The sequence below is a fragment of the Debaryomyces fabryi genome (genome assembly GCF_001447935.2).
Source record: "Debaryomyces fabryi strain CBS 789 chromosome Unknown contig00039, whole genome shotgun sequence".
Taxonomy (NCBI): Eukaryota; Fungi; Ascomycota; class Pichiomycetes; order Serinales; family Debaryomycetaceae; genus Debaryomyces; species Debaryomyces fabryi.
Genome location: NW_015385465.1, coordinates 35,416 through 54,396, shown reverse-complemented (window position 1 = coordinate 54,396; position 18,981 = coordinate 35,416). Strand labels below are relative to the sequence as shown.

Below are 18,981 nucleotides of genomic sequence, written 5' to 3'. Positions count from 1 at the left end.
CAATTGGTCAAATTAGTATATTTGAAATTCTTGAAAAAAGTGTCTAGTATAATATTTAAATAAGCATTAGACTACAAGCGATTGGTTTTCAAAGTAAGAGATAGTTAAACATGTCCCAGTTGAACGCATCATTGCTAAGGCTTAAATTATTGGATGCGTTGAGAAGTGGAAACAATGATAAAGTTGGAGCAATAATCCAGGAATTATCATCCACGGCGTCCACAACGCATACTACGGATATTGCTCTTTTGAAGCAAACAATCTTACACTATGCGGTTCAAGTGGCGCCAATGTCTACATTGGAGTATTTGATCAAAAATTCTAGAGAATTTGACCTTAACATCAACTCACAGGATAGAGATGGTAACACACCGTTGCATCTTGCTGCTTTATCGTCGAGAATGGAGGTTGTTAAATATCTTTTGTCATTACCGGATATCAACGATACTATTGTGAATTTGAAAAAGAAGCAACCTGTGGAATTATGTAAAGATATGACTATTATTCAATTGATGCAGTTTGAAAGAGCCAAGTTTGTTGAGACGGCTGCTTGCAAATTACGTCAATATTTTAGTGACAGAGACTTTGAGAATTTAGAAGCATTATTAGTGCACAATTCGAGGGCCTCTGAATTATTAGATATCAATGGAGCAGATCCAGACACGGGAAACACAGTCTTGCATGAGTTTATTAAAAAGGATGATATCCAAATGTGTGACTGGATTTTAAGACATGGTGGAGATCCGTTCAAGAGAGACAAGAGAGGAAAATTACCTATTGACTTGATTAATGGAAAGAACGACCCATTAAAGAAGCTAATTAAATCAGCATCGAAAGACGAAAATATAATGGATCCGGTAATAAACACTAATAATGCAATCAAATCGGGGGGTGCTCCAACATACAAAGGATATCTTAGAAAATGGACAAATTTTGCTTCTGGTTATAAGTTGAGGTATTTCGTATTAGACCAGAATGGGATTTTATCTTATTATGCTAATCAAGATGATACGAATAACTCTTGTAGAGGTTCCTTGAATTTAGGTTTCGCTACCTTACATTTAGATTCATCCGAAAAGTTAAAGTTCGAAATAATTGGTAAAAATGATATTAGATGGCATTTAAAAGCAAACCATCCAATAGAAACCAATAGGTGGGTATGGACATTGCAAAATGCGATTACAATTGCTAAGGACAATTTGAAGAAAAGAAATCCTGAAAAGCAACACCAATCTCCCGAGGAATTCCATGAGAAGAAAAGTCGTCACAAATTGCATATTCCAGGACGTACCAAGCATAAAAGAGCTGGCAGCCTGGTTTCTGTCAATTCGGCGAGTAGCTTTGAAGATGAGGGTCCAGTGTCAAGGGCAAGTACTTTTTCGACTATTTCCGGGGGCACGGTTGGTGATTCAGACACCAAGCCAGCTGCTGGCAGCGTATCTCCAAACTTGACCCAAATTAAAGAAAACAAAATTCCATCTAGGTTCAGCGAAGATCGTCCAAATTTTGACGTTCCTGATTATGATTTGGATGATATAGACGGTGCGTACGATAGTGAGAATGATTCGTTAGATCAAAGGGGAGATTTAGCGTCAAATGATTTGAGCAATTCTCAGTTAGGTGATCAGATTTCTTCAACAAGACGTTTGTTGGATATCGAGATGTCAAGTCTTTTGGATGTATTCAAGAACTCACTGGCAACCGATACCCAGGACTTAGATATCTCGTCTGTCGGCGCAAATACTTTAGCCCTTATTCAAGAATTATTTTTAAAATATGATTCATTGATAAATTCAAGAGATAAATTTGTATCACGTAAATTAGAGAGGCAATTAGAAGTTAATAGACTTTGGGAGAATTCTATTCGTCAACTAGAAAACGAAATTGCACAACGGGAAGAGAAACTCTTAGAATTTGAGGACAAGAAAAAGCAATTGAGAAAATACTTTTCAAGCGGAGCTACCGTAAGGACCCCGGGTAGTTCGACTCCAAACGTTGTTGAGCAAGGTGCTAAATCTGATTTGGGGCCAGCTGGTATTATTGGTTTACATAACCAATCCGTATCAGTAGACGCACCCAAAGGCACTGAAAATCAATCAGTTCCAGAAGGAAATGATTATTTCGAAAACCATGATGAAATCGATAATGGCAGAGTTGTGCAAGACATTTTACATGACGATTCAGAGGATGAATTTTTCGATGCCGATGAATTTGAAGAGAGCAATGAAGATCTTGAAACTGAAACAGCCCTCTCTACCGATAATGATACAAGACCTTCCACTAACAAGGCAGCTATAGCAGGTGGTGTTGCGGGTGGTGTTGCAGGTGGTGCTGCTATTGCAAGTGGACATAATGATGATGAATCTACTTATTCAACTGCTACGAAAGTTGATGATGATTCAAGGGTCGAAAAATCAAAAGATAATATTTCTAAAGAAGACGATTTAAATGCTGTTGAGGCTGAAGTATACACTAAGAGTCAGAAATATAAACTTGATAAAATTAACGAGGAAGGTTCCTTCTTGGGTTATGAAAACCCACCAAGAGATAGGTTAGGCTTAAGTGAAGATAATAGACCTCAAATCGGTTTATGGGGAATTTTGAAATCTATGATTGGTAAAGATATGACAAAAATGACATTACCTGTTTCCTTTAACGAGTGTACATCTTTGTTACAAAGATTGGCAGAAGATATTGAATACTCAACCTTATTAGATAAGGCGGCCCAAATAGATGATTCAACTTTACGTATGGTGTATGTGGCTGCGTTTGCTGCATCAGAATACGCATCTACTATTAACAGAATTGCTAAACCTTTCAATCCACTATTAGGAGAAACTTTTGAATATTGTCGTCCAGATCATAAATACAGATTAATTGTGGAACAGGTAAGCCACCATCCACCGATCAGTGCATGTAGTGCAGAATCAGTGAATTGGGATTACTATGGTGAAAATGCTGTTGCTTCAGCATTTAAGGGTAGATCATTTGATTTCAAACATCTTGGTAAAATGTTCTGTGTTATAAGACCTAATAACGGAGTTAAAGATAAAGAAGGCAAAGTTGTTGATGAGGAATTGTATAGTTGGAAGAAAGTTAACACATCAGTGGTTGGCATTATGGTTGGTAATCCAACAGTAGATAATTTTGGTAAGATGGAAGTTACAAATCATACAACTGGTGATAAGATCATTGTCGATATGAAACAAAGAGGTTGGAGAGCTTCGTCAGCTTATCAGTTATCGGGACATGTTGTTGACAAATCTGGTAAGACGCATTGGGCTATAGGTGGTCATTGGAACTCTAAAATATTTGGTAAGAAAGTTATTGGTAATCCCGAAGAAGAAAATAAAAGACGTAATTCATTGGTCGACTCTGAATCCGTTGGTAATTCAAAGACTTCGAATGATCCAGAAAGTGGTAATAAATTCTTAGTTTGGCAAGCAGCTCCAAGACCTAAAGTGCCATTTAATTTAACTTCCTTCGCCATAACCTTAAATGGTATTGATAACAACTTGAAGCGTTATTTACCTCCAACTGATACTAGACTCAGACCTGATCAAAGAGCGATGGAAGATGGTAAATACGACCTTGCATCCGATGAGAAGGTTAGAGTAGAGGAGAAGCAAAGAGGAGCAAGAAAGAATAGAGAGTTAGCTAAGAAATCCTATAAACCAAATTGGTTCGTCAAGAGTAAGCATCCTGTTACTGGTGATGATTATTGGGAATTCCAAGATGAGTATTGGAAACTTAGAAGGGACGGAAAGTTAGAGCATTGTGGTGATATATTTTAAAACTAGTTAGGTGATAGCTTCTTAGATTTTTATCTAATTTGTTGTTATATATATGTGTATTTTTATTTTTCATTATTTTAGCCTTTGGTAGTTTGCAAAAGTATAATGCAATAAAAGCTCAAATGCCGGGTGTGGTCCTAGATAATGCTCAATTCGATATGTAGCGATTTTAACCAAATGCGCATTTTTAAATCATCTCATCTCATCTTATGAACTATTTTTATCGTTAACCTAGTGTAAACCATAACGAAAAAACATGGCAAAGAAGAAAAAGTCAAACGCCACTAATGCAGCCAGGTTATTGGAATCATCTGTCTCACCAATAGTTGAGCTTAAATATCCTGAACCGTTATTTACAGTTGCTGCACATCCGACCAAACCAATTTTATTATCAGGATTGGCTACTGGGCATATATATTGCAGCTCATATGATGCTGATAAATTAGAAGAAGATCAGAGCACAAGACGTGAAAAGCTTTCTTTATTAGAGAAAGAAGCTTTTAAGACAGGTAAAATAGCTAATATCAACAAATCTGTGTCTCAACTGAAACAGAAGTGGTGGACAGTCATCGAAGATAATACGGAGATCCCAGATTGTTTAAACATTGTGAATAATTGGAAAACCAAAAGACATAAAGGGTCTTGTAGGTCTGCTATTTTTGACCCACTTGAAAATTCATTGGGTGAAAATATCTATTCAGTAGGCACAGACCACATTATTAAAAAAGCTAACACTGAAACAGGAAAAGTAGTGACTAAGGCTACCATATCAGATCACTATTCTGAGAAGAAAGATGCAATCACTAAGCTTGCTCATTCTACATCGCATCCCTTTTTATTGTCGGGAACTGAAAATGGTGATGTTTTAGTTTATGACAGCAACAACATGGCATCAAACCAATTGAAATTCAACGTTTCAAAGGCACATGATGACTCTATTAACCACATTCTACCAATGCCTTCTGTTTCGGCTTACCATTATTTAACTCTTGGTTCCACTACTTTATCACATATTGATATTCGTAAGGGTATTATAACCCAATCCGATGATCAAGAGGATGAATTGCTTTCAATGTGTTTTGCTTCGGATCACGTCAATGATAATAAGAATGATACTGTATTAGTATCTCACGGAGAAGGTATAGTGACTATTTGGAAAAATTCAAAGAATAGACTCATGGATCAGTTATCTCGTATTAAAGTCAATAAGGACGCATCTATTGATGCCATCATCCCTACCATGAATTGCGATGATGGAGAAATGGTGGACTCTGTATGGTGTGGTGATAGTGAAGGATTGTTACATAGAATTAACTATAAGAAGGGAAAAGTTGTTGAAACAAGAGTACATTCATCTGCTGGTGGAAAATATGGAGCGGCTGATGAAGTAGGTATTTTGGATATTGACTATGACTATAGACTTATTAGTGCAGGTATGGATAGTTTGAAGATATGGTCAAACCAAGAAGAAGTCTTGAATAGCGATATTGATGACAGTGACAGTGACAGTGATATCGATAGCGATGATAGCGATAGCGATGCAAACGACCACGATGATATCCCTCTTAATGAAGATAGCGAAGATGATGCCTCAGATGATTCGGACGGTGATAATGGAAACGATAGTCTGGAGGAAATTTTGCAAGATGTAGCGCTTTCTGATTCAAATGATGACAATATTGAAACTGATAGTGATGTAGAGCAAGTCGATAAAGAAGAACCGACAAAGCCATTACAAATCGTTCGTAAAAAGAGATTTAATGTTCCTGAAATATCTAATAAGACTAATATTAACAAAAAAGTCATTGATATAAACAAGTTGACTAAAGAACAATCGACCAAAGAAGATTACGATGAAGACACTGAAGAACCTAATAAAAAGAAGCAAAAATTAAAACCTAAGCAAATGTCAACTAAACAAATCAGAAACATGCAAAAGCATGAACATGGTATACGTAGATTTGATGATTTATAGGATATAGAAATTGTATGTATATAATTTTCGTATTATACACAAAATGTATGTCTCGATTTAGTATGACCGCTTGATTAGAAAGTCGAGATTTGTTAAAATATGATTGATAAGAGATACCATCAAGATTCAACTAACCATAATATATTACATTCTAGTTGAATAGGATGGAACAACTGAAAGTGTCGACGGTAGAAAATGTCACTTTGAGTCGTAGAGGTTATTGCATTTCAGGTACATTGATTTTATCCCCTTATCATCTTGTATTTAGTTTTTTTCCAAGCACATCTGGAGACTCTTCAAATCCAAAAGAAATATGGTTTTGTTATCCAATAATTGATAAAATATCCAAGGCTAGAGGATCATCGTGGATAGATAGCATTAATAACAATAATAACTCACCATTTGGTAGTAATAATGAAAGTTCGCCAAAACCACCGCTGTATCTGGACGAGAATTTCGATCATTATAGTGCTTCTCATATACGTATACAATGCAAAGATTTCACATACTATTCGTTTGACTTTGTTAATGATTCCACATGTGCAGAGGTATTTCTGAAGTTGAGCAATTTAATTACAACACCTAAAACGAAAAATGATATAAGAGCTTTTTATGCCTTTGATTACAAACCTAACACATTGGAACAAAACTTGGAAACTAGAGGTTGGTACATATATGACCCAATTGCAGAATACAAGAGACAGGGATTGGTTTCTGAAAATGAAGCCTTCTGGAGAATTTCAAGAATCAATGATGATTATAAATATTGTCTGTCATATCCAAACCTTCTTGTCGTACCGTCTACGATATCTGACAATGTTCTAAAGCACGCAGGTAAATTTAGATCAAAGCTGAGAATACCGTCTATTGTATATAGACATAGAGCCAGTATAAATGGTAATGTGATTGCAAGATGTTCCCAACCATTAGTTGGTTTGAATCTACAGAATAGATCAATTCAAGATGAGAAGCTTATAGGGGAAATTTTTAAATGTCAAGAGAGAGAGAGATTTGACTCCTTATCTACTGAAGATGTTTTACAAAGCCAACCTCAAAGAAATTTGATTGTTGATTTAAGGCCCATTACAAATGCAATGGCACAACATGCCTTAGGTGCTGGGACAGAGAATATAGATAATTACCGTGCCAGTAGGTCCAAGAAAAATTCGAAAGATAAAGAGCAAGCCACCAATGATGATGAAAGCACCCTGCGACAAGTAGACAAGATATTTTGTAACATTGACAATATCCATGTCATGAGAGATTCATTAAACAAACTCACGTTCATTTTGAACGAGTTGGATAAGTATCCTGTGTCCTCAAATACCGATGGGCGATCTGCATTTCCGCTACTTCAGCATTCTCTTACAAAAACTCAGTGGTTGCATCGACTCTCTATAATTTTGCAATCCGTTGACCGCATAACAAAATCTATTCACTTAAATAATACTAATGTTGTCATTCATTGTTCGGATGGATGGGATCGTACATCACAAGTATCTGCGTTGCTGCAGTTGTGTCTTGATCCTTACTACAGAACGATGAAAGGATTTATGGTGCTTATTGAAAAGGAATGGGTAAGTTTTGGATTTAAATTTTTCACCAGGGCAGACCACGGTGGCTGCATTGGTGCTACTATACAGAAGCAACAGCAACAGGAATTATACCAAAATACATCACTGTCGCTGCCATCATTAGAAAGTTCTGAAACAAATGAAAGCTCTGTAATTGGTATTAGCAATACAGGGAAAACCGTTACCTCCTTTTTGCAAAGAGCTGCAAATCATATAAAGAATACTGCTTCTGCAGCATCCTCGCAGTCTAACTTAGACATAGATGGCCCCGAGAATGGTAAGTCTGTTTCATCCACATTCCCGTATGCTGGGAGTAACGAGAAATCTCCAATTTTCCACCAGTTCTTGGATTGTGTCTACCAATTGTACCGTCAGAACCCTTCAGTCTTTGAATTTAACAGTAGATTTTTGAAGCGCTTGTTTTATCATTATTATTCTTGTCAATATGGATCATTCTTATGTGATAGTGAAAGAGAATCGGAAATCAATAAAGTCAGTAAATCCACTGTCTCTGTGTGGGATTATTTCAACTCAAGACCAGCTGAGTTTATAAATAAACTGTACTCTCCGGAATCAGATGGTCTGCAAGATGATGGTGTATTATTCTTTAATTTCACTGACATCAAATGGTGGTACGAGCTTTATGGTAGGTCTGATGAAGAAATGAACGGCTTATCTAATTCCTTGGATCGTAAATTTGCCCAAATGAACTTATCTAATACTACAAAGGGTACTGCTGGTGATAAATAGGCATTTGCATATATAGACTAATCAATAATTTCACCGTATATACTCGCGTAGCGATGATCCGATATTTCGCGGAATAGAGCCACTGATCGGATAAGATAAAATTTAAACTGGGGTCCACCGAAGGTTTTCTTTCTCTTTACAGTAACTAATATCACCAACTATTATGTCAAGTAAAAAGGTATTCAAGGATTTTAGGACAAGCATATATAAAGCCTCGGTACTGAATATATTTCCTCGTGATTTAAGACTCTATCATACTAGAAGTATTGGTTCTGGTCCTCATGGCGTTGATCGAAGAACACCATCATTTAGGTCAGATTTAAAGAATATAGAAGAAAACAGCATTGCCATAACAGACCCGTTTTTATTATATCAGAACTATGTTCAACAGGGATTATTGGAAAAGGATGAGTCCCAATTAAGAGTAATGAAGGAATTTCAAAAATTGTACCACAGAGTTATAGACTATTCACCACCGGAGGAACTTCTGATAAAGATTAGTTTGCTTCTAAGAAAGATCGAATTAAAGCATGCTGAGGCAGCTATTAGAGAGCTGGGCAGGAATGTGCCACAGTTAAATCTAAGATCTATTCAAAACATATTTCGTAAAGATCCTGAGGCGGAGAAGAGACAATTGGTACGAACTATGACAGACGAAGAGGAATTATATAATTTCGAATCACCACAAGGCTTATTGGTTAATGGTGAGGTTGGATGTGGAAAATCCATGCTTATGGATATATTTGCAGCTTCTTTACCTCATAAATCTAAAATGAGATGGCATTACAATAATTTCATACTATGGGTTTTTAATGAAATGCATAAGATAAGAAATGAAAGGCATTTAACTAGTGTAATGTCTAATAATAAGGCCGAACGGAAAATGAGTATGGAGAATGAATTTGTGTTGTTTGAAATTGCTCAGAAAATGATTGATAAAAATACTATATTAATGCTAGATGAATTCATGTTGCCAGATATAGCATCGGCAAATATTATTAAGATTTTATTTACATACTACTTCAAATTAGGTGGTGTTCTAGTCGCAACATCAAACAAATTGCCTGAGGACCTTTATTCAAATGATTTTCATAAGACTAAATTTAAAAGTTTTGTTGGCATATTACATGCAAGGTGCCAATCAGTTGATATGAGATCATCGAAAGATTATAGATCTGAGTTTTCAAATCTCTCTACAGATCTGTACTTGATAGATAAGCTGTTGAATGAGAACCACGAAAGAGACTGGCTAAAGTTGGTTAAAGTTAAAGCTTTGGGAATTCCCGAAGAATCGATTAAAGTCACCGATAATAGTCCATTAAACACATTAGGTGGTACTCCTTCAACTTTAACTGTTTACAGTAGAACCACTCATATTCCCATGACGTTCAAAAGCGATACAGTATGTTATTTGGATTTCTCGTATATCTGTCAAGGATTATTTTCATCTTCAGACTACATCACTTTGGCATCTCGCTACAGAACTATTATTCTTGATAATGTCCCTATGATGACACTTAAAATGAAAAACGAAGCCAGAAGGTTCATTACGTTATTAGATGCGATGTACGAGGCAAAATGTCAATTATTCATGCGGAGTGATGTCGAAGTAGATTATTTGTTCTTCCCTGACCAGATTGAGGGAAAATTGCCAGATCATATTCAAAGGCAAAGTGATCTTAATAATAATAGATTGGACGTTCAAGATGAAGAAATGTTTGCAAGAACCACAATTGACATGATGAACCCATACAGACCAAACGTCTCATCTTATGATCAAAAACATACATCAGCACATACTGAACATACAAATGGACTCTTTGGAAGTGGAAATGATGATCCTGACTCCAAACATGGAAACCCTGTAAATTTTAAAAACTTGAAGGCATTCACCGGTGAGGATGAAAAGTTCGCTTATAAAAGAGCAGTACTGAGAATAAAAGAAATGGTTGGTTCAGAAACATGGAAAAATTCCAGCAGATGGGTTCCCATCGACGAGTCTATGAGGCCATGGGAAAAGAAATCATATTCCATCTATGATACTGCTTCAAGAGGTTCAAATTTGGACATTGGAACTGTGGATATAAAAATTGACAAACTAATCAAAGATAATAGATCAGTGAGACAAATTGCAAACAAAATGCTTGTTGATACTTTGCCCAAAGATTTTTCAGAAGGCCATGATATACCCTTTAGGCAATTTAATGCCCGTATAGCTCCTGTGTTTGATAGGTTGACTCATTTCTGGTCAATGGGATCATGGTCATCTAAGCAAGGAAAGAGATTAAAGGATAAAATTGCCAAGTCTTGGATTAGATCAAGTATGAGAAATAATGAATGATAGAAATGTTACTCTAAAGATATAATATATAGATTCCTATAGATTTTACATATCCAATCACTCTTTATGGAATACGCAGCATCCTCGGATAATGAATTCGCATGAGAAAAATAATAAGGACACCCCAGATTTCTAGAAGAAAACACACTAGACACTTCAAAGTCCATCATATTATTCTTCTTTAGATAAAATGACAGTATTAACACCAGAGAGACTTGTAAGACTTGCTTACAAATATCCATCGTTACATAACTCATGGTATATAATTGCCTGTGCTTGCTTAACTGTTGTCAATAAACCGCAGGAGATCCCCAAGGTATTCCACTTTGCTTTAAGACAACAGTTATTGGAATTTTCTTCATCTTCGGACAACTTATTACTTACTGACAAGTACTTGTTAACTCTTGCACAGGATTCTATATCCTCTTCGGAAAAATTTAAAGACTTATCAGCTGTGGGGGTCAATCTTCCAGATGTTTTCATACCATATAACTACCATGATAAGTTACCACTTAACTACAAGTTCTCGAGAAGAGAAGACATATTTGCTAAGCAAACTATGGTGGCTGCCAAGATTAGAGAGGTAATATTAAAGTGTGCCGCGTTATCTGGATTACCAAAGTCCATCAATGCGTTAATGATCTTGAAGAGTGTCACGCCAACAAGTATGCGACCATCAAGTGTTTCTGAAAGACCACGTTCTGTGTATCCAGGACATGTTCCTTCTTCAGATATTGTTCAGGAAGATGTAGCTGGAACCAATTTTGAAAATGACGAAGCTAACAAGGAACTTGCGTCTGAAACAATTGATGGGCCAATATCGAGTCTGTCCATTAACACCAAGCAAATACAAAAAGACTTGGAGCGTGGGTCGGCTTTCTGGAATTCGGTGTATACTAACAAGGTTAATAACCGTATTAGGAGACAAATGATTAACGCATACCCTGATTTGTGGAACTACACATTCTATAATGTCTATTCTCCGTTATTGAGCTTTACTGATATTTTAACGGCAAAAGAGACATCGATGTGCGTTGTGGCCAGTTTGATTCCACAAGATGTCAATCCACAGTTGAAGGGTCATTTAAAAGGGGCACTCAACACTGGTAATACCAAAGAAGAAATGAACGATTTAAGATTATTAGTTTTCGACATCTGTGATTGGACTGGTGGTATTACTTGGACGGGTGGAAAAAGCGCTGTCGCCAAGTTATAATCCGCCTATTCTCTTTCTGACTTACATATTCAATTTTCTATTTATATTAGAATAGATGTTTTAAACGTAAAATGGTTATTTTATTAAATAAATTCTATCAAACAAAGCGATCAAGAGATGGAATTACATGTCTATGAACGATTAAGTTGATGATACGGGTGAGTATAAGACTCGAGTATTGAACTGAATGTAAGTATCCCATTTCAAAGTTCCTGAATGGTAATTTTGGACTATGGAATTCTGTTCTAGGTGTATATCGTTCAGAAAACAAGCACTTCATACTTGGTTCCAATCAATTTAGTTGAATTCTGTCTTGTCTTCTGATTATAACAATTTGTAATCCACAGAAAACTAAGAATGCAAGGTAAACAAAAACAGCACCGAAAACAGTACCAGCAACAGCAGCCCCATCTTCTGGGTCGTCAATTGACCCCATCATAGATTCATGACCTACTTTGAATAAATATCCTATAACTGATAAAATAATCACACCGAATGCAGATAAAACTGTACAAAAGTATGCCTTACCAGTAGAAACAACTGCTTTCATATTGGTTTGATATATCTATACTATTAGATGTATTCGCTTTCGAAAATGGAATTTCTTATCGCTTGTTCCTTAAACCACTAACTACAATTTTCCAAACAGAAATGTCCTTAGAAACATGTATGCAGGATATATATTTAATAGTATATATGGAACACTAGATGAAGCCTATAACATCGCTAGTGGCGATGCATAGTTCCCTATATGGGATTTGATGCTGTTAAGAAGGTATAAGAATTGCTGTTACTATTACTACCACTGTCTTCGTCATCGTTTTGTAGTAATTGTGGTTGACTTTGACTGGATGACGGATGATCCTCTTCCAGGTACAAAGACGAATCCACCACACTTGAATTCAAATGTAGTTTGACGTTAGGGTCAGACTTCCCTTGTGTCTTGTTCTTTTTTGTTAATTGAACGGCCTTATATGCTTCTTTCAAAAAATGTAATCTTTCGGCCACTGTGCGCATATTAAGGAGCCAATCGTCCTCTAGCTCTTGAAGACTAATATCGGACGTCTTTATTATTTTCTTGTAATGGACCATCCCATCTATGGCCTGTTTATGGGTCTTTATTGGAGCAGGTGTGTTTCTTGGCGATTTGTGGTCTTTTCCATTCAATGAATTACGGTGGGGGTTTGACAGTAACTTGCCATTTTTTAGCTGCGATTGAGACTTCAGCCTATCCTTAGATTTTGTAGACCTTCCTTCCCTCGCTTTACGTTCTAGGTCTTCAAATGGTCTATATATCGAAGTATATGGGTCACTGTTGTTCCTTGATTTCTTCTTATACTTTTTATGGCTATCTTCATTGAAATCTTGCAAGTTGCTAATAGTTGCAACTTCTTGGGACCCGGTCAGGGTTGGAGGTGTAGCCGAACGACTAGGATGCAGTTGAAATGATTTTGAAGGGGACAGAAGTAACAGGCAATCACTTCCATCGAATGATTCGCCCCGTCCATTACTATATTGTAATTTGACTATTCTAGACGAAGGGAAGTGTGTAACATCCAGAGTAGAATTGTCCACAGAAAAACCTATTTCCGAAGTTCCATTCATTAAACTCAAAGAAGCCTTCAAACCTTCTGATAAATTTTCAGGATTATAACTTAGCACTACTATTTTTGACGTCATTTCTGATCTTATACAACCAATTATTGAGGCAGTTGTGCTGACTTTACTTTCTCTGAATAAAGGTCTTCATCCATAATTTTTTTTAAAATTCGCACCATTCCCAGAACAGAAAATTACTTAAAAAATACATTTATTGTTCTTACAAAGAGGTCTATTTGAAGGAAATATACAAACATGACTACAGCTACCATCGATCCAACCACGGGAAACGAACCATTGGTATCTACTGCCGAACAATTACAAGGCTTGATTGACTCTTTTATTGAATTGGGAGTATTAGTTCATGATAATCAAGGAACTCAACAATCACATACAGCCCTTACCCATAAAACCAATCAGGTAATTAGTCAACTTTCCTCCTTAACAGACAGCGGATTTACACAGCAATATCCAATCCCAGTGGATGTGATATCGTATATTGAAGATGGTAGGAATCCTGACGTTTACACCAGAGAGTTCGTTGAGGTGACAGCAAGAAGTAACGCAAGACTCAAGGGAAAGATGTTAGGATTTCAAAAGTTGAGAGATGTGTTAGGTGACAAACTTAGTAAAGAGTTCCCTGAGCTAGGTGATGCAATTGAAGATATCAAAAAAAGAACAACCCCCACCGAGGAATAATTTATGAATTAAAATCTGCATGACAACGTTTTAAACGATTCATGATATTGAACCACCGACTTATATCGGATATGGCTCTAATTAAGAGACACATATTCGATGAATATAGTGTTTTCACCAATATGCAAGGAAGGATAAATTAGAAAGCAGAGAAAGTATTGGTTCAATGGATTGACCTTCGTATTTTAAATTACGATCCCATAGGATAGAATCCCACCTTAAGGCATCGAATGGCTTGCCATACCTCAACCGGGTAGATCTTATTCCTATTCGGTACGACTTATCCTACTAGCGTGGTTTAGCCTAATACTTAAAATGAATCTGATTATATGCAGTATTTGACACCTCGGAGGCTGGCTAAAAGCTGCAAAATAAGAAATACCGATGCATCATCAACAATTATACGATGAAATACAAGGCCATATGTCTATAGAATGTCATCAATGAACTAATTTGATGTCCTTGTATACGCAACCAGCGAAATACAATGATTATTACGCGTATAATATATTGTACGATGAGCTGGCTATTGTGTTTACTTGATTGGGACTATAGTTTTCCTATTCTATACATGGAAAACATTGCATAAAAGTAATATAAAAAGCATGTTTAGCTGTTTTTCATTGTAATATACGTTCTGTTCTTCAGCATTCACTCCTTTGAAACCACTCCTTACAATAATGTTGAGCCATCTTGCGGTTATCTTCATATCTCTTGTCAGTGCCACGCTCGCTGATACTAGCTATGATTCCACCACCACTATCACACTTACTCCTGAGATCACCATGACTACCACTATTGGTTACATTGAAGAAATTTTTGAAACGGCATATATTTATACCAATTCATACAGTTCGCTTACTACAACTACTGCTACTGGTAGCACCAGATATGTTTTAGCAACTGGAACTCCATTCCCTACTGTCAGTTCCTCTGTGTCTGATGAAACTGATGTTGAGTCTTCTACGTCTACTTCCCTAGGTTCTGCAATTTCTGCAGCTGCCTCTGATGTTGAACTTGAGGTGAGCTCCGCGATCACCACTAGCTCTAGCTTCGGCTCCAGCTCCAGCTCCAGCTCGGCAGTATCTATTTCTGAAGTGTCAAAATCCACACAAGCATACTCCTCTATGACTTACCCATCATTCTCAGCTTTGTCGAATGCGGTAGCAGCTTTCTCGGAATCAACTTCCTCTATCCCAAAGGGTGACTATTCTACGTCAACCTCCGCAACTACCACCACATTCCACGATGGCTCATCAGCTGTGATTGAGTACGTCGTTTTATATACCCAAGATTGTTAATTAGCTCTAGATCTTTGTTTTGTAAGTACATTAGTTTCTTCTATACATCAAATAATACAACTTTAATTTGTCACGTGCCATATGATTCGTTCAAAATTAATTGTACTAGAAGAAAGGCATAAATGATCCCACCAAATACTAAAGTATATTCTTTAGAATCCATGATGCTTGTATTTAAACTTCCTCAAAGGATGTCCAGCATCGGTATAAGGCTGTTTGAGAGAAGATATTTATCCTTATTGGTTTCTCGATCATCTCATAGGACTATAATAAGAGCTTCGTCCTTGATTTCCAAAAGAACAGTTAAAACCCCAACCATTGATTGGAACCCGCTTACATCTTCGAAAACAAATCTCGCAACTGCTGAAAAGCAGGCAGAAACACCAATGTTACGTAAATTCTTTTTAGGATTAATGATTGCAATGCCTGTTATTAGCTTTTTCTTAGGATGTTGGCAAGTGAAAAGATTGAAATGGAAGGTAGAATTAATTTCGAAGAGTGAAAATTCGTTGGCACAACCACCAATGGATGAAATTCCTCCAAACCTTGATCCATCCGTCATTGAAGAATTCGAATATAGAAGGTTTAAGACTAAGGGACACTTTGATTACTCCCAAGAAATGTTCTTGGGACCTAGAATTAAGAATGGTATGACCGGATATCTTGTAGTTTGTCCTTTTGTGAGAAGTAATGGAGGCGAACCAATTTTAATTGAAAGAGGTTGGATTCATAAAGATAAAGTTGTTCCTGAAAATAGGAAAGGTGGTTATTTGAGTCACTTAGCATATCCACAAGGCGAGATTGAGATTGAAGCTCTATTCAGAGTTATGCCAAAGAAATCGAATTTACAGTTTGATCATGATATGGGATCAAGATTGTTCTATGTACCTGATGTTGAAGTAATGGCTGAGCAATCGCATTCGTTACCAATTTATTGTCAAATGATCTATAATTTGAAAGATAATGTGGAATGGAGAAAGGCTCAGCAAAAGGAAGAAAATAAGCCTTCTTGGAAGAATTGGCTTGGAATATCTAAAAAGGACAAGGACACGGATGAGAATGATGATGCATTGTATATCTCTTCTAAGGCTGATGAAGACTCGACTTTAGAATATCAAGAATTTGAATTTGTGGAACAAGGTGTTCCTATTGCAGCTTATCCAAAGGTTAAGCTTTCTAATAACCATATGCAATATTTAGTAACATGGTTCTCCCTTTCTTTCGTGAGTGCAGGTTTATTAATATATAACTTTATCAAGAAAAGAAAATACCTGAGTGCTGAAAAGGTTATCGAAGCAAAGAGAAAAGATATGAGAAGCAAGTGGTAATATTAGTGTAATATTAATTTTCAATAATGTATGTATATAATCATCATGTCGATATTTTCTATGTATAGCATGATAACTCATGAATCAAATTTATTTATAAATACTTATCAATCCAAATAATACCACGACGAGAAATATATCGCCTAGCAACATACTAAATACTTCCCAATAATGTGCAAGACGAACTACCAATGGTTGGTAAGCACGTAATTGAGGAAGCACCATAGCTCCCATGGAAATGCCCTTAAGAAGCAAATTTCCATCACTAGCATTAGCATAAATGTTATTTCTAGACGTAATTAAGTAAAATGACGCCAATATAGCTACCTCGCAGGTCAGAAACCAAGTGATGAAACTATTCACTGCTGACTGAGGAGCTAACCCTCTAATATAGAAGTGAGCTGATGAAGAAAACGAATAATCTTGAATCGTGAGATAATGGTAAAAGAAATTAGCCAAAACTGCAGTAAATCTAACAATCAAGAATCTGAACTTCCATAGCTTTTGTTGATATATGTTGTACGCATTTAATTGGCTCTGGTATCCTGGTTCCTGAGGCTCTGCAGTTGCAGTATTTCCGTCTGCTCCTTCTCCTTGTTTCATCATATTCATCATATTAGCCAAGAAGTCATCCTGATTGGAGTCTGTAGCATTTCCCCCTACGTTTGCACCAAAGATATTACTCAACATTTTGTCAATATCTGCCTCATCCACCCTAGTTTCGGGAGTAACATTTTCAATATCCATGATTTCAGGATCATCCTCTGGATTACGAATTGAGTTCACTACGGGAGAAACTTCTGCTGTCTTACTAGATGGTCCTGTAGAATTTGTTTTAGAATCGAGAACCGAAACTGCATCGGTGGTATCTTTGACTGAAGAACCTTGAGAAAGGATATTATTCAATCTTTCGCTAGCTTTTCCCCTAGCCATTTTTGCTTGTCTCCTTTCTCTCAAAAGACGTCTTTTTTCATCTTGAGACAATGACTGTTCAGACATTTTTATGCTTAGTTCTATTGAAAGAGGGAATCTAAATGGAGGTTGATACATTTGAAAATTGTTCTAATAAATTATGCGCACAAAATAAGCTAACTGACAATTATGATATACGCCAATTAATCTGTAATGTCTTCAGTGCAAGAACCCAACAATGGTGCCTCGATAAGCTACGAGGAACAACTCAGAAGACAGATTATTCTAAATTCAATTGAAAATAAGGATTATTTATTGGTAATTGCCAGTCAACAACAAAAATCAGTTCAACAAGTCAAGCATGAACTAATGCTTAAATTAACAGAAGGTTGATTTAAATGTAACTTAGGGATATAATTTCAATCAGAATAGGACATTGGGAAAGAGTGGCAATAACGGAATATGGATCAGCATGCAAATACTACAAATTTAATAGAAACTAAATTAGCAATATATTTATCAATTGCTCGGATTATGTTCATTAGTATACATATATAATACATAAGGTAATTATCGAAATGGAGGTCTAGTAGTAGCCTTTTGGACTCTATTTGTATTGACAACTCTTTTGGACCGGTTGTTGGCGGGTGTAGTAGGTCGATTAGTGCTATCAAATAACCCCCGCATGTATCTTGGGGGTTGGTTAAGATTTGGGCCCCTGTTACTTGACTGCATGCTTGTATCCGCTGGTGGTGGTGTGTGTTTGTTGAGTCTTCTTGGTACAGTTTTCACGGGCTGAGGTATTCTGGTTGCACCTGCAACTGAAGGATTCACCACAAACGAACCCTCATTTGTCATATACGTGTCATCCCCTTCGTTATCGCCGTGTTTTGGGTGTCCCCTACCCACCTTATGTGGCTGAGGTGGCTTTCTACTCTCTTGCCCTTCATTGTGCTTTTCTTCCTCCTCTGTTGACTCAACGACGTTGGACGTGAGTCTCTTCTTTAATCTCTCATTTTCTTCTCTATGTATCCGTATTTTCTCCGTGAGTTCCAGTATTCTATCGTCTAATCCTTCGACCAACTTAAGCTTTTCCCATTGGTCTCTCGACGGACAACCTGGAAAGTCAACACACCACATCGTTATAGACAACCCGTACAAGAAACTAGCAAATGATTCATTAAATCCATCCGATACAGCTTCATGGATCAGCTGCAAGTTCGTCATATTAACATCAAGTTCTTCCAAAGCATCTGAAAGCAGCTCAAACTTTTCTGTGTTACTAGGCGCTTCTAGTGGTAAATTATCTGGATCCACTGGATAATGTATCTTAGGTGATTGGGGAAGTATATTATAGGCTCCAGAAGAGCGATGCAGCTGCCGACGACCAGATCTCTTCTTCTGAGAGTTAGGAGTCGTAGGCCTTGGGGATGATGCCATTATTCTTACAAATTATCTAGATATATCTTCTTATATATCTCGTATATATATG

At 36.7% G+C, this 18,981-nt stretch overlaps 13 protein-coding genes across 13 annotated transcripts; 9 read left to right on the top strand and 4 right to left on the bottom strand.

The window, feature by feature from the left end:
* Positions 1-110: 110 nt before the first annotated feature.
* AC631_02318 (oxysterol-binding protein related protein) lies at positions 111-3,794 on the top strand (the record flags this gene model as incomplete). The annotated part of the gene is made up of 1 exon (XM_015611148.1): positions 111-3,794. The coding sequence occupies one exon, from the start codon at positions 111-113 to the stop codon at positions 3,792-3,794; it is 3,684 nt and encodes a 1,227-aa protein (XP_015468048.1).
* Positions 3,795-4,050: 256 nt separating this feature from the next.
* Positions 4,051-5,769, top strand: JIP5 (Jip5p; the record flags this gene model as incomplete). The annotated part of the gene is made up of 1 exon (XM_015611147.1): positions 4,051-5,769. The coding sequence occupies one exon, from the start codon at positions 4,051-4,053 to the stop codon at positions 5,767-5,769; it is 1,719 nt and encodes a 572-aa protein (XP_015468047.1).
* Positions 5,770-5,933: 164 nt separating this feature from the next.
* AC631_02316 (phosphatidylinositol-3-phosphatase) lies at positions 5,934-8,093 on the top strand (the record flags this gene model as incomplete). Its single annotated transcript, XM_015611146.1, has 1 exon — positions 5,934-8,093. One exon carries the CDS (start codon positions 5,934-5,936, stop codon positions 8,091-8,093), a length of 2,160 nt encoding a protein of 719 aa, XP_015468046.1.
* Positions 8,094-8,256: 163 nt separating this feature from the next.
* AFG1 (Afg1p) lies at positions 8,257-10,434 on the top strand (the record flags this gene model as incomplete). The annotated part of the gene is made up of 1 exon (XM_015611145.1): positions 8,257-10,434. One exon carries the CDS (start codon positions 8,257-8,259, stop codon positions 10,432-10,434), a length of 2,178 nt encoding a protein of 725 aa, XP_015468045.1.
* Positions 10,435-10,624: 190 nt separating this feature from the next.
* AC631_02314 (carboxymuconolactone decarboxylase family protein) lies at positions 10,625-11,650 on the top strand (the record flags this gene model as incomplete). The annotated part of the gene is made up of 1 exon (XM_015611144.1): positions 10,625-11,650. One exon carries the CDS (start codon positions 10,625-10,627, stop codon positions 11,648-11,650), a length of 1,026 nt encoding a protein of 341 aa, XP_015468044.1.
* Positions 11,651-11,942: 292 nt separating this feature from the next.
* AC631_02313 (uncharacterized protein) lies at positions 11,943-12,200 on the bottom strand (the record flags this gene model as incomplete). Its single annotated transcript, XM_015611143.1, has 1 exon — positions 11,943-12,200. One exon carries the CDS (start codon positions 12,198-12,200, stop codon positions 11,943-11,945), a length of 258 nt encoding a protein of 85 aa, XP_015468043.1.
* A 197-nt stretch (positions 12,201-12,397) lies between these two features.
* AC631_02312 (uncharacterized protein) lies at positions 12,398-13,330 on the bottom strand (the record flags this gene model as incomplete). The annotated part of the gene is made up of 1 exon (XM_015611142.1): positions 12,398-13,330. One exon carries the CDS (start codon positions 13,328-13,330, stop codon positions 12,398-12,400), a length of 933 nt encoding a protein of 310 aa, XP_015468042.1.
* Positions 13,331-13,504: 174 nt separating this feature from the next.
* On the top strand, positions 13,505-13,948 carry MED10 (mediator complex subunit; the record flags this gene model as incomplete). The annotated part of the gene is made up of 1 exon (XM_015611141.1): positions 13,505-13,948. The coding sequence occupies one exon, from the start codon at positions 13,505-13,507 to the stop codon at positions 13,946-13,948; it is 444 nt and encodes a 147-aa protein (XP_015468041.1).
* A 680-nt stretch (positions 13,949-14,628) lies between these two features.
* Positions 14,629-15,249, top strand: AC631_02310 (uncharacterized protein; the record flags this gene model as incomplete). Its single annotated transcript, XM_015611140.1, has 1 exon — positions 14,629-15,249. One exon carries the CDS (start codon positions 14,629-14,631, stop codon positions 15,247-15,249), a length of 621 nt encoding a protein of 206 aa, XP_015468040.1.
* A 191-nt stretch (positions 15,250-15,440) lies between these two features.
* Positions 15,441-16,577, top strand: SHY1 (Shy1p; the record flags this gene model as incomplete). Its single annotated transcript, XM_015611139.1, has 1 exon — positions 15,441-16,577. The coding sequence occupies one exon, from the start codon at positions 15,441-15,443 to the stop codon at positions 16,575-16,577; it is 1,137 nt and encodes a 378-aa protein (XP_015468039.1).
* Positions 16,578-16,667: 90 nt separating this feature from the next.
* AC631_02308 (GET complex subunit) lies at positions 16,668-17,576 on the bottom strand (the record flags this gene model as incomplete). Its single annotated transcript, XM_015611138.1, has 1 exon — positions 16,668-17,576. One exon carries the CDS (start codon positions 17,574-17,576, stop codon positions 16,668-16,670), a length of 909 nt encoding a protein of 302 aa, XP_015468038.1.
* A 126-nt stretch (positions 17,577-17,702) lies between these two features.
* Positions 17,703-17,882, top strand: AC631_02307 (uncharacterized protein; the record flags this gene model as incomplete). The annotated part of the gene is made up of 1 exon (XM_015611137.1): positions 17,703-17,882. The coding sequence occupies one exon, from the start codon at positions 17,703-17,705 to the stop codon at positions 17,880-17,882; it is 180 nt and encodes a 59-aa protein (XP_015468037.1).
* Positions 17,883-18,059: 177 nt separating this feature from the next.
* DAM1 (Dam1p) lies at positions 18,060-18,929 on the bottom strand (the record flags this gene model as incomplete). The annotated part of the gene is made up of 1 exon (XM_015611136.1): positions 18,060-18,929. One exon carries the CDS (start codon positions 18,927-18,929, stop codon positions 18,060-18,062), a length of 870 nt encoding a protein of 289 aa, XP_015468036.1.
* Between the last annotated feature and the right edge of the window lie 52 nt (positions 18,930-18,981).